Here is a 12,272-nt window from a genome sequence, read left to right on the forward strand (position 1 = left end):
GATGGCAGAGCATCTTTGAGCCTTTTCACTCAAACTTATTCTGCTTTCACCTCTTACTCCCCATGCCATTTCTTTGCTCATGAAAGTTCCTTGGAATCCTTACTTTTCGGTTATTGTATGCTGATGATATGGCTATTTTGGCCCTCACGAAAACTGGGCTAAAGGAAAGACTGGAATCCCTAAAGATTAATTACAACAAAACTAAAATTGTTATTTGTGGCAATTGTAGGATTGGTCATAGTTGGACAATAGCAAACCAAAAAGTAGAGCAGGACCAACTTTTTAAATATCTGGGCATAATTTTCCAACCTACATTGTCATGGCAAATGCAATGTAAATCTGCTATTCTGACAGCGTGTCAAACTATGGGTGCCACTTTAAAATTCTATTATTCTAGAGGAGGCTGTATGGTCGCTCCAGCAATTAAAGCTTTTGTGGGGGGAGTAATACCGCAGGTGTTACATGGAATTGAGATCTGGGGGCAAAAACAGAAAATATTGGATGATTTGGAGATAATCCAAAATAGTTTTATTAGGAAGATCTTGGGTTTGCCTCAAGGGGTGCCTATGGCATTCCTTAGAGCTGAGGCGGGCTTGCTGTCAGTTGCCATGAGAGCCCATTTAAGAATATTACTTCTTTACCTAAAACTGAGAAAATCTACTAACTTGAAACTGGTGTATTACTGTTATATGTTCTACTCAAAGGGAAATCATTGGAAGAAGGTCCTTATACCAATCCTATAATTGTATAAATTGCCTTCGCTGGAAATCTTAAATCCATGGGACCCAAAAGATATCAGGAAATGAACTGCTGACAAAGAAACTGATAATGATATGTGCCTAATACAAAAGTCCAAGTTCTCCCTGTGGTATCCTTTATTCAAATCGAGTAAGCTCTTCCCAAATTATTTAACGGAACTTTTGGACCCAGGGTTAAGGAGAGCATTTACAGTGGCACAATTTCAAATGATGCCTTCATTTTATACCCATGGCAGATATAAAAAAATCCCCATAATCTAAGGCTATGTCCCTGTTCCACTGGTTCAATAGAGGATCTCCCACATATTTAGTTTAGTTGTCCATTTTATGACTCCATTTGTTTTAAATTAACCCAGCATATTCCAGATGTATTAGATACAGTTGAGGGCCGAGCTAGATTTTTAATGGCAGACGTTAATTCTAAGATCCCGCTTATTGTGGCTTTTTTTTTTTATATCATGTTAGCATCTAAGTTAAGGGAGAAATTTGTTGAAAATTAGGCTCCGAAGTTGCCATAGAAAGAATATTTTAGGGGAACGATAATGTTTAAATCAGCATTAATATGTATATACGTGACTGTAACATTTTTAAAAATTTTATTCATGTAATTCTGGGTGTTGTATGGTTTTAATTTGAATATTGTTAAGGTCTGCGACTAAAACATTAATAAAATTGATTGAGAACTTACTTTTCTGTGGACACAGCTCTTTTAACAGGCCTCCTTATCTGTCTTGTCTTGTCTCCTTGACTTTGAGCCTCTTGCCAACATGAATGCTTTCATCTTATTGTCTTGTCAAACATTCTCTTGCCACAAACATTTAAGTGCAGTCTTTGGAGAGACTGAAGCTGCAGACTGTAGTATACTTCTGGTACAACATTCTTTTTTGATGAGACGTGTGAGCCATTTCCTACTAGTCTATGCCTCCTGTGCCTCCAGGAATGCTAAGTGAGAATTTTTTTTTTTTTTTTTTTTTACCAAGGGCAATTATTTACTTGGTCAAGATAAAGACTTGACTTAGAGCTAGAACTCTAGCTCTTGGCTATTTAATTCTGTGATTCTTCTCTCCCCCTGCCACCATACACACATTCTTACACTCTCCCAGTCTGACATCTGGGAACCAGTCTCCTTTTCTACATGCTGGAAGGTGCAATGGATACATATTTGGGAAGTGATACTAATTTTTTCCAGTGTGAAGGTCTGGTCCTTTGGCTGTAATTTTAGGGAGGGAAAATATAATTATCTCAATTTTATAGTCCAGGTGCTAAAAGTGTGACATCTTTATCTATGGGACAGTTGGGAATGGAACCCAACAGACTTAATTTTGAACCTCAAGCCCAGGATTGTGAGTAAACTACAATTTGTGGGAGCACAGGAAATGCACAAAATGTGGTAATGTCTGAGGTACAGCCTGAGAACCTTGCACGTTCAGTTATTTAGAAAGCACGCTGTGCTTAGTGGCCTGTGAGCAATACCTGCTCAAATCTCAGAAGCTAGTAAGTCTGAATAAGTAGGCTTGCCAGGCCCTGCACTCCACTGCACACCCTGTGCGACGTGCCTACGTCACTTCTGGGTCTACCCGGAAGCGACGCGGACGCTCTAGCGATCCCAACCAAAACTCTATGGTTTCCATAGAGTTTCAGCCGAGGTTGCCAGAGCGTCTGTATCGCTTCCGGGTAAACCCAAAAGTGATGCGTGTGGAGCGTGCGCGCGCCCTCTGTGCCCCCTGGCCCTCAGCTGGCTGGCGGGCAACCCGGTGGATTGGCGGGATTTTACCCGCCACCACCAGGTACCTGGCAACCCTATGAATAAGTGCCAAACTAGACAACATCCTGGGAGATGATGAATATATCTTCCTAAAAGCAGTGACTGCAGATGGTGGTATTTCTTGTATGTTTTCCCTGGCAGGGCAAATAATAAACTGGAAGTAGTACTGAGATTGTGAAAACAGCATGGAAAGAAAAGGTAACTTCCCCCCTTCCTTGTACTGTGGCCCTAATCCATATCAGGGGCCCTCTGCAGTTGCTGTTTACCAGTAAAACATAAGGGGAATCCATGAAAACACATCCTGTGTGATTTCTAATCCAGTTTGTGCCTTAGAACAATGTCTAATGTCTAATCCAGTTTGTGCCTTAGAATGAGTGGTTTGACTCTTAAGATTTCTAGTGGTGAAGGGATGTGCATCTAAGTCCTGCAGAAATCTTAGGCCTTCCACATGATCAGAAAAACTAGAAAAATTGCAGAGAGAGAGATTGCAGAATAAATTATGCAAAATAACAGAAATTATACAACTGGACAAGTTGCAGCATGCGGTTCTTTCTGATACAGAATTTGGATTGCCTGGGGCAGAACCTGATAGTTGGAGTTTGCATAGCCTTGCCTATCTAAACATATTTTTCTGCCCAAAATATGAACTGCCTGAAGTAGTTTGTCTACACAACAGATTTGCCTGATGCCTTCAATCTGACTCCTTCATGCTCTGTAATGCAAAATGTAATGCTGGAGGAAGAAAGCATGGGTCTTGCAACAGAAAGAGCAGGGAATTAAGGACTTGCCTCTTCTGAGATTTGTGAAAGGTTGTTTGGAACTTGGGTTATTGCTAGAATAAATCCTTGAATCATCCCTCACTGTATTCCTTATAAGATTCTTTGTGACCTTTTGAACCAGAAAAGGAATTTGAGCAGTTGTCCAAATCAAAGACGGGGATCTTTAGGCTTCTGTCTGCCTTTGTTGCCTTTAATAAAATAGGCATTAAGTCTGCTGTCTTGTCTTTAGTCACTGGTTTTAACCAGTGTGTCTTGACTTTCTTGGAGGCTAAACTGTAAGCCTTGTTAAACGAGAGAGTTTTACAGAGAGTTGCTGGCATGCAGCAGACTTCACTTGGATAAGATTAAAAAAAGATTATTAGGAAAATATATGCCTGCATGATTATGTATGCTTGCTGCAGCCATCTGATGTAATTTGGTTATGGCTTATTCTGGCTGGACAGGGAACACCAAGGACAAAGAACATTCCTAAACACAAAGGTTATAAACAAGAGCATAAGAGATGTGTCGTTTCTTTGGAGTTTATCAGTTTTCAGCTCCTGCACTATGATCCCCTTAAATTGACTCAAGGACAGGCTGGGGCAGTCCCTTCATCCCTCTGTTGGGGATGTGATATACTTCCTTCAGAGCCAAAACGTAAGCCTTGAATGTGTTATCTGGGTTAAAGTTGAATGGCAAGAGGATATGTTACTCAGGAAAGAACCCTTTATATAAAAGAACTCCGACTAACTCTTTAGCATGTGTGGTGGCCCAATTCTGATTGGAACTGTGGCGTGAGGAGAGGAGGCTCAGGTCTGCCATTTTCCTGACCTCAGCGAGCCACTGTTTGGCCCTGCGAGCCTAAATTTTAAATCTAAAAAACATAAACCGAGGAGCTCCATTCATGTAACTCCAGACCTCTTGTGTTGTCTGGCCCTAAGCTTTCCCTCTAAAGTCATGTATTTCTCTGAAGCCATAAGGTCTGGATTTTTTTTTTTTACTCAAATTAAAGATAAAATTTCAGGCCTCTTCACATTTACTGTGAATGCTAAAACTGTCATGTTTTGTGATAAAATTGTAATAGTTGGCAACGACAGTGTCTGTCTGTAAGAAGCCATGTGTGACAGTACGTTTGGTTTTTTCTGCGCACATGAGCCAATATGTGTGTTTTAATTAGCCCCTTAGACATTTGCTCAGGTATTTAGGTCTAATCTGGAATTCCTTCTCTTTGCATGCTGTCATCGACCTGCTATTCTGGCTTTTCCGGAGTCCGCTCCATGGCCCCACTGCTGGTGTCCGAGAGGCTCAGCTTTCCACTTAGCTGTTGGGTTTGAAATGCTCGAGTTCACATGAGGTTTTCTTTGGCAACGGGCCTCTTGCCTTCTCTGTGTCTGTGTTGAGAAAAGAGGTTGGTTGCATTTCTCATGTGATCTCTAGAAAAGCAACCAGGTTGTGAAGGATCCTGAGATGAAGAAAGAGCATCTCTTAAGTTAGCAGTCCATCCAGTCATGCTGCCAAAAGTGACTCCAAGAGGGGGACACATTTTTCTAGGCACCAGAAGTCCTGCCAATTGCATGTTAAATGGCTAGAATTATAAGTGAAAGGCTTTCTCAATAGTCTGAATCATCAGCCTGGTTAGATGTGAATGAAATCTGAGAACTAAGTAGTTGAGTTATTGAATAAGTGACTGCCACTCAATAAAGCAGCATTGGAATAGCTGTAAACAGCTTCCTAAAAACGGGGGTGTCATGGTATTGTAGAAACCAAAAAAGATAAACAGGATGTGAAAATTTTCTATGTTCAGTAGACCAAGAAGTGAGTATTAGGGACAAGTTACATGTGATGTTGGAACTTTTGACATGCTAAAAAGCAGCTATGGGTATAGAAGACACCAGTATTCCATAAATTTGCCTAGAATTAATAGCTCTTGTAGCAGCAAAAATGCTAATTGCTAAGGGTTGGAAAAACAAGCTTGCACCTGCCATAAATGTCTGGTATAGTAAGGTATGGGAAATTCTAACGAACAAAAATGCCTCATAGATTAAAGCCATTCAAAACTCCTCCTATAAATAGCTGCACAGAAATATGGCTTTCATTTCTGTTGTTTGTTGACTCAAATGAAAAATTTGGCTCTCATCCTGAAAAACTAAGATTTGTTTATATATGCTGAGAGCAAAATAAATGCATAAATAAAATAAAGATTAAGATGGGACTAAGTTTAACTTGAGTTTTAATTTTAAGAAAAGATATACAAACCCTTGGAATTCTAAGAAATATGTTTTGGTTTTTGGTTTTTGCTTCAAGCCACAGCTGACTTATGGTGAACCCCTGGGGGTTTTCAAAACGAGATGTTCAGAGGGGGTTTGCCTTTGCCTGTCTCTGTGTAGCGACCCTGGACTTCCTTGATGGTCTCCCATCCAAATACTGACCAGGGCAGATGCTGCTTAGCTTCTGAGATCTGAGGAGACTGTACTAGCCTGGGCTATCCAGGTCAGGGTTAGTTTTTCTACCATATAGCAATTATTATTTGATACCTATCACTTACCAGCGATAACTGGTCCTCTTGTTACATCACAACATCCCAAAATGTAACCATTATCAAACTTTTAAAATAAAGAGTATGTATTTTGTTTTTGTTTTTTAAATAGCTGAGGAGGAGAGGTCTAGATCAGGGCCACTGTAGTGAACTGTTTAAAAAATACTCTTTCTCTATGCCTTCTTTGGCTTGAAGTCCCAGTAGGGAAAAAAGACAGGGATGTGTATTGTGCCCCAATCCAGATTGCATAGTTGCTTTTTAGGGCTAAATAATATGTAGGAAATTTCTCAGCACTCCTAACGTTGTATTTTGCCCTTTGATAACGGGTGAAATTTTGGTTCTGTAAAGGATGTGATACAAAATGGGGAGGAGTGTAGTGATGAGCAACAACGGGAGTATGCAAAGCCCTGCATTCAGGGGACAGCTGAAATACTAGCATAGAGGAAAAGCCCCTCACGGCTGTTTTTGCACTTGAAAAGGTATGGGGGGGGGTGAGAGAAGATTGCCTGGTCCCATTGCATTGTTGGGCCCTTGTGGCATTTTAAAATGACAAAATTCTTCTCTAAAATGGCATCACTGGCCACAGGTTGGACCTATGGCCACCATAACATCTCTCTTCTTTCCCCCTGTTCTTAGACCGAGGTCCTGAACAATACAACCATAAAACTTAAATAAGACCCATCTCTAAAAACATCTCCCTTTGTCTCTTCTCTGCAGCCTCCAAAAAAAGAGCAGCAAAATAAGTACACTGAGGGTCAGAGTTCTCTAAGAGGAACTGAACCTTTTGTTCCAAAGTTGCTCGAGAAGATGTGGACCATTTGTTAAAACATGGTATGATCCATTTTAGCCTAAGTTGGTATATGTAAGGACAATGCAAAAGGATGTGTACCAAGGAGTCCACTGACTGAAGAGGGCAGGGACACAGCCGGTCTGAAAAAAGGGATCTTTAGCATACGGCCCAGCTAAACCATTGAAAAGGGGCAATTATATCTTGAATGCATAAAGATTCTACATAACTTTGGACTAACCAGAGAATCCATATAGGAAGCACCATAACATCTAGTTTGGCCCTGAGGATGTGTCACATGTGGTTTGGTTTTGACAGATAGATGGATATTGCCTTGTTTTTTTAAACCAAGATAGATGAAAGTGCAACAGTTCACAAGAATGGATGGGTGTTTGGGTCTCCTCACCAATGACTTCTGTGTGGAGTCTTTGAGGCGCCAACAATAAAACATCTGTTGAAATGTGGCCCTTAAGGAATCCAGAAATAATTGGAAAGCCTCTCTGACCAAGATTTTAAAAGACTCTCTTACTTGAGGCGCTCTTTCTCGTTCAAAACAACAGTGGCAACAAACAAACAAAACTTCCAGCTTTAGAAAAAAAATCATCTTGTTGCACTTTAGGCAAATGAATCGTGAGTTGTGATTGTGGTGTTGTGCCGATTCTTGAACTGCTGCCCAGTAGTTGTTGTTCACATCTTGGCCATTGCAGTAGTTAGTACTGGAGCTTCAAAAACAACACTTGAAAAAAAGTGTGTATGTATGGAAGTCGCTTCAGTTTTTCCATTGGTAAAATTGAGGGAATGCTTGATTTTTTTCCAGCCATTCAAAAATTTCCTTTCATTATTTTATAATGGAAGAACAGTGTGTAAATATATGTAAAAGATGAAGGTCCATAAAACTTGACATGAGGGTGAGGGATGGAGAATTGCAATCTTTCCTCTTATCACATTCACTGTCATACAATATACCTGGTTACCACATCTGACTCTAGCAGTGTTCTGTAAGGCTTTTATTAAATGCTAGCCAGGTATTGTGATGGGCCAGTGTGTGTGGAGGGAGGGCCGGTATATTGCATCGCCATGAAGACTCTGTATCATGGGTGGGTATCATTGTTCCCAAGTGTAGTACTTAATTTTTACTACATGTGAATGAATAGTTGCAGCTCACTTACCTGGGAAAAAGTAAAGAGTTTCTGTACAGAAACCACTGAGCTGGGTTTAAACCAGCTTCTTGCCTCTGTGGCTGTAGTCATCAAGAATCAAGTCTAATTCTATTGTCACAGTTGCATCGTGTGCTTGATGGAATAGTGGGGCCTGGCTTTTATCAGGAGAGAGAAACAAGCATAATACATGTTTATATACTTGTGCTATATAAACAGTATGATGTAAGCCTCAGAGTCTCCTCTTTCTCTTCTTTGCTTCCTGGGACAGATGTGGACGAGTGTGCAGAGGGAAATGGTGGCTGCCAGCAGACTTGTGTCAACATGATGGGGAGCTACGAGTGCCACTGCCGCGATGGATTTTTCCTGAGTGATAACCAGCATACCTGCATCCAGCGCCCAGAAGGTTGGTCTTTAATGCCTTAATTTCTTGTGCTGCATGTCAGTCTCTGCTTCCACTAGTTGAAAAGAGAAGTAGTTAATTATCTTTATGGTCAAGATTAAATTTCCAGTTCTAAAGTACTTTTCATATGGGTGGGTGTATTGAAGCCACAGCTGTATGCCTGCTGGGTCATGGGATGCACACTTTTGATGTGGCTCTAAACAGAAGTGAACTGCTAGCACTCAGGTCGGGATTTAAATGATAGAATTTTTCCAGAAAGGAGGTACATGCTACGTAGTCATGCGGCAAACTTTGCCATGAAACAGTCACTGGGCAAACTTACCTTGCTTGACTTCTCTTGATTGCATTTGAGGTGAGATCCTGTTTGGATTGCATCAGTAATCCCTGGTGAAGTTCGTCAGGAGCTTGTCACTGCTATAGGGCCAGGTTATTGCAGCTTGCACTGCTTTTGCCCAGTTCAAGAACTCAGTCATTTCAATTCCTCTAGAAGAGGTATGTTTCTGCTGGGGTTGTGGTCAGGTCCTAAGCAGATGTACAACCATTGAAGTGAATGGGTTTAGAAGGGTGTCAATTGACTAACACAGAATAGTTTGCTGTTCATCCCTTGCTTAGTTGGATGCATTCTTTAAATAACCATTGGGCAGGTTGCATTGCCTTCTCTTTTGTTCTGTGGAATCAGTGGCATCTATTCAAGAACTGATCACAAGATAAGCTGGGATCATGGGCAGACACTGAAGGTACAATAAGACAACTAAATAGTAAAGCTTAATTTAAAGAAAATCTCCTGTTGGATTCCCCCCCACCCCTTTGTACTATGTGCAGCAATAGTAGCAGAAAGTTAGGGGAGCAGTAGATGGAAGCAGCTCTGACCTGGATGGCCCAGGCTAGCCTGATTTAATCAGATCTCAGAAAGTAAGCAGGGTTGGCCCTGGTTAGTACTTGGATGAGAGACCACCAAGAAATATCAGTATTGTTATGCAGAGGAAGGCAATGGCAAACCTCTATTGCCTTGAAAACCCTACTGGGTTGCCATAAAGTCAGCTGTGACTTGATGCCACTTTACACACACACACAAATGGAAGCAGACAATGTAGTCATTCTGGTAAGTATTGTAATTGCGCTAATCAGAAGCATCCAAAGTTGCTCAGATGTATTTGAACATCTTGCTGAACGATCAGCTCCCTGCTCACAACTGGCAAGCAGAATGTGGTCCAAGCCTGCAGATGCTCAACCATAATCAGTGCTATGTATGTACATTCTGGTATTCATTTCTTTAAAATATTTATAAGCCTTCCTTTCTTCCAAGCAAATGGGACCCAGGATGGGTAATAAAATAATTTAAGATCAAGAAACAAAAATATCAGAAAATTACTCACTAGCATGTGCACAGTGGGATGGGAGGGGGTGGGATGGTCAGTGGGTCTGATTCAGCTAATCTGCCTTGACAAGCTGAGATCATAATGAGAATGAACCAGGCACAGCTCCTGTGTTCACTGGAGGTGTTTAATATATAGATTCAGAGTGCTAGTTGTTCACAAAGCTCTTGATCTGCAAGTACCCAAACTTAACAACATCTGGTTATAGTCCTTGTTAAAGAGCTGAGTTCCTCTGCTTAAGCAGCAGAATTCTGGAGGTCCTTTGCACTTCATGTCCCATGTGTTGTCTATTGTCTTTTGGCTACTGACTTGTTTATAAGAACAAATGAATTATAGCCCAATGTTAATAATATGTTAACTGCTGCTAAACCACTTCAAACAGGACTTTTTATGTAATGCGCAAATTACTTTCTATTGGTGCATTATATATTAGAAATCTGTTTTTATGGCATCACAGAGTTAAAGGCGTTCTATTCAGGCATGGTTCACACTGTTTCAACCTGTGGCAGCTATATTTTGAGTCAAACCTTTTAACTTTGCCGCTGGGGTTATGTGAATGGCACACTGTGAACTGGGCATAGATCAGCTCTTGGCACCTGACCTCAGCTGTCCAGTAGCATCTAGTTCCACCTAAATTATGGTACAGTCTGATGGAGCATTACAATTTCAGCTCAAAAAATCAGTGGGCTGAGACTGGAGCAACTCTACATAGGATTGCACTGCTAGAATTGTAAGGGCCACTGCAAAATGGGCCTGTGAGTGTGGGTTGAATGGGTCCCTTCCCAGTTCAGCATGTGATTGCATCGACACACACCCAGCTTGCAATTCAGCCCACATTTACCATGCACTGGTCAACTGGACACTGGATTAATGGTGCTGTGCTGAAGAGGGGTTAAGTTGCAAACTGGGTGTGTGGGGAAGCAACCCCACAGCTTCTTCTGGACAGAAGCATTTAACCTGCATTCTCAGTCAGACAAACTGGTTGTGTAAATAGATATCCATCAATATGGTATCAGGCCACCGTCCTGCTAGCCATTTAGCTTTATGGATCACTGTTGTCCAGTGCCTGGGGCGGGGAGAAGTCAGCTGAAAAGTGGTTGCAGACATAATCGTGTTTATTAATTTAAAATGTTTATAAACCCACCTTTGCACTAGGCATCCCAGGACCCATGTTGGGTAACAACTTGATAGAACAGTAATCATTAAAACAACAGATATAAAAGACGCTTAAAACACCTTATGCCCCCCCCCCACCAGACCATTATTCCTCCTTAGCCCAGACCCAGGCTGTTTCAAAAGTCTTTGGAATAACTCTTGTCTTTTAGCCTCACTGAAAAGCCTGGGAGTAGGAGCCTCCCCAACCTCTTCTTGGAGGCTGTTCCAGAGGCATGGGGCAGCCGTTGAAGAAGCTCAAGCCCGTTTTGTATTCCCTGTAACAATCCTGTAAGAAAGGTCCATATTATTACCTCCAGGTGTGGAGAGGCTCTTTGGGGCTAAGAGAAAGCAGCTTGTGGCTGTGGCCATGAGGGACTTCCTTGGTTGTCGCTTGTTCTCATAGCCACTATGCTGCACAAGTGCTCTGTGAGCAGCATAGGAGGTTCTAACAACAGCTTTGTCAGGAACTGGAGCATTTGTATTTGACTGTCAGACAAACAAACTGCTTAGAGTTGTGTTGGAGACTGTGATGTCATTTAAAGAAGCTTCAGCTAAACCAAATAAGCTTTTTGATCCAGGCATCAAAGACCCCGAGGGTCCCTTTCAAAAGTGTCTCAAACATTAGTGCTGAGTAGAAGCAATTAATACCAGTCCCAAACAAGTTACTGAAGTAGAAGAATGCAGGAGAATAGTCTTACCACAGTATCAACAAGACTCACCTTTTCTTGTTTATCCTTGTGTGTTGCTGGCTTTGTCATCTCATCATTAATGCTTATTTTCTGTGGCTTGGACTAGCCTCTAAGGAAAACTGAAATGGCAAAAAAGCATGTCTTATTTTGTTTATACTGGTATTATAGGATGTCTGCCCCGGCACAGGATTCTGTATTGATTTTTCTTCTTCTCCATTTTTCCTGACTAGGTTATTTGTGGTAACTTGTTTCTTTTGAGTTCCCATTAGAGACCATCCATATGCCTGGCTCCTAGTACAGTTCAAACCAGCTGAGGTGGTTGATCTATGCCCCCCCCCCAATTCTTACCTCAGATCCATTTCACTCTGCTTGATGCAGTTTCTCTTTCCCCTCCACAACTATTTTGATTTTCTTGTTAACCACAGACAAGTCCTTTCCTTGTGTACCAGCAAGGGACAATGATAAGGTCAAAATAGACAAGAAGGAACTGTAAACCTTCCAGCCTCCAAGTTGTAAACTTGGATGGGTCAGATTTCTCTGTTCCCTGTCGGAACCCAGTTTTGCCCTGTCTTGAGCAATTGTGCCACAGTCTAGGAGATTCACAGTATAATCATAAACTGAAGCATACCCCCCTTCACAGAAGTGAGTAGACTTAGAAGTGAAGTGACTCTTTTTAGTATTGCAATCCTAAACAGACATATTAGGGAGTAACTCCTGTGGAACTCACTGGGATTTACTTCTGAGTGTAGATGCTTAGGGTTGCACTGTCACTCTGGCAGCAACCCGTTGGCTCATCCATTTGACTCTGGTGCCAGTCCATCCTAAATGTACCCAACTTTGCTGTGCTAGAGCCATAGTCTAACCAGCGTGGTGTAGTGGTTAAGAGCG

General features: G+C 41.5%; 1 protein-coding gene across 5 annotated transcripts in view; it reads left to right on the forward strand.

Moving 5' to 3' along the window:
* Positions 1–12,272, forward strand: part of SCUBE3 (signal peptide, CUB domain and EGF like domain containing 3) — a 127,606-nt gene that overhangs the window by 42,369 nt on the left and 72,965 nt on the right. For all 5 annotated transcript variants that reach the window (XM_056844024.1, XM_056844027.1, XM_056844026.1 and 2 more), the window contains one exon: positions 8,033–8,167. In XM_056844024.1, the coding sequence (XP_056700002.1) occupies positions 8,033–8,167 (135 nt within the window). The remainder of the gene's footprint in view (positions 1–8,032; positions 8,168–12,272) is intronic.

The sequence above is a fragment of the Euleptes europaea genome, chromosome 2, assembly GCF_029931775.1.
Source record: "Euleptes europaea isolate rEulEur1 chromosome 2, rEulEur1.hap1, whole genome shotgun sequence".
NCBI classification, from domain to species: Eukaryota; Metazoa; Chordata; class Lepidosauria; order Squamata; family Sphaerodactylidae; genus Euleptes; species Euleptes europaea.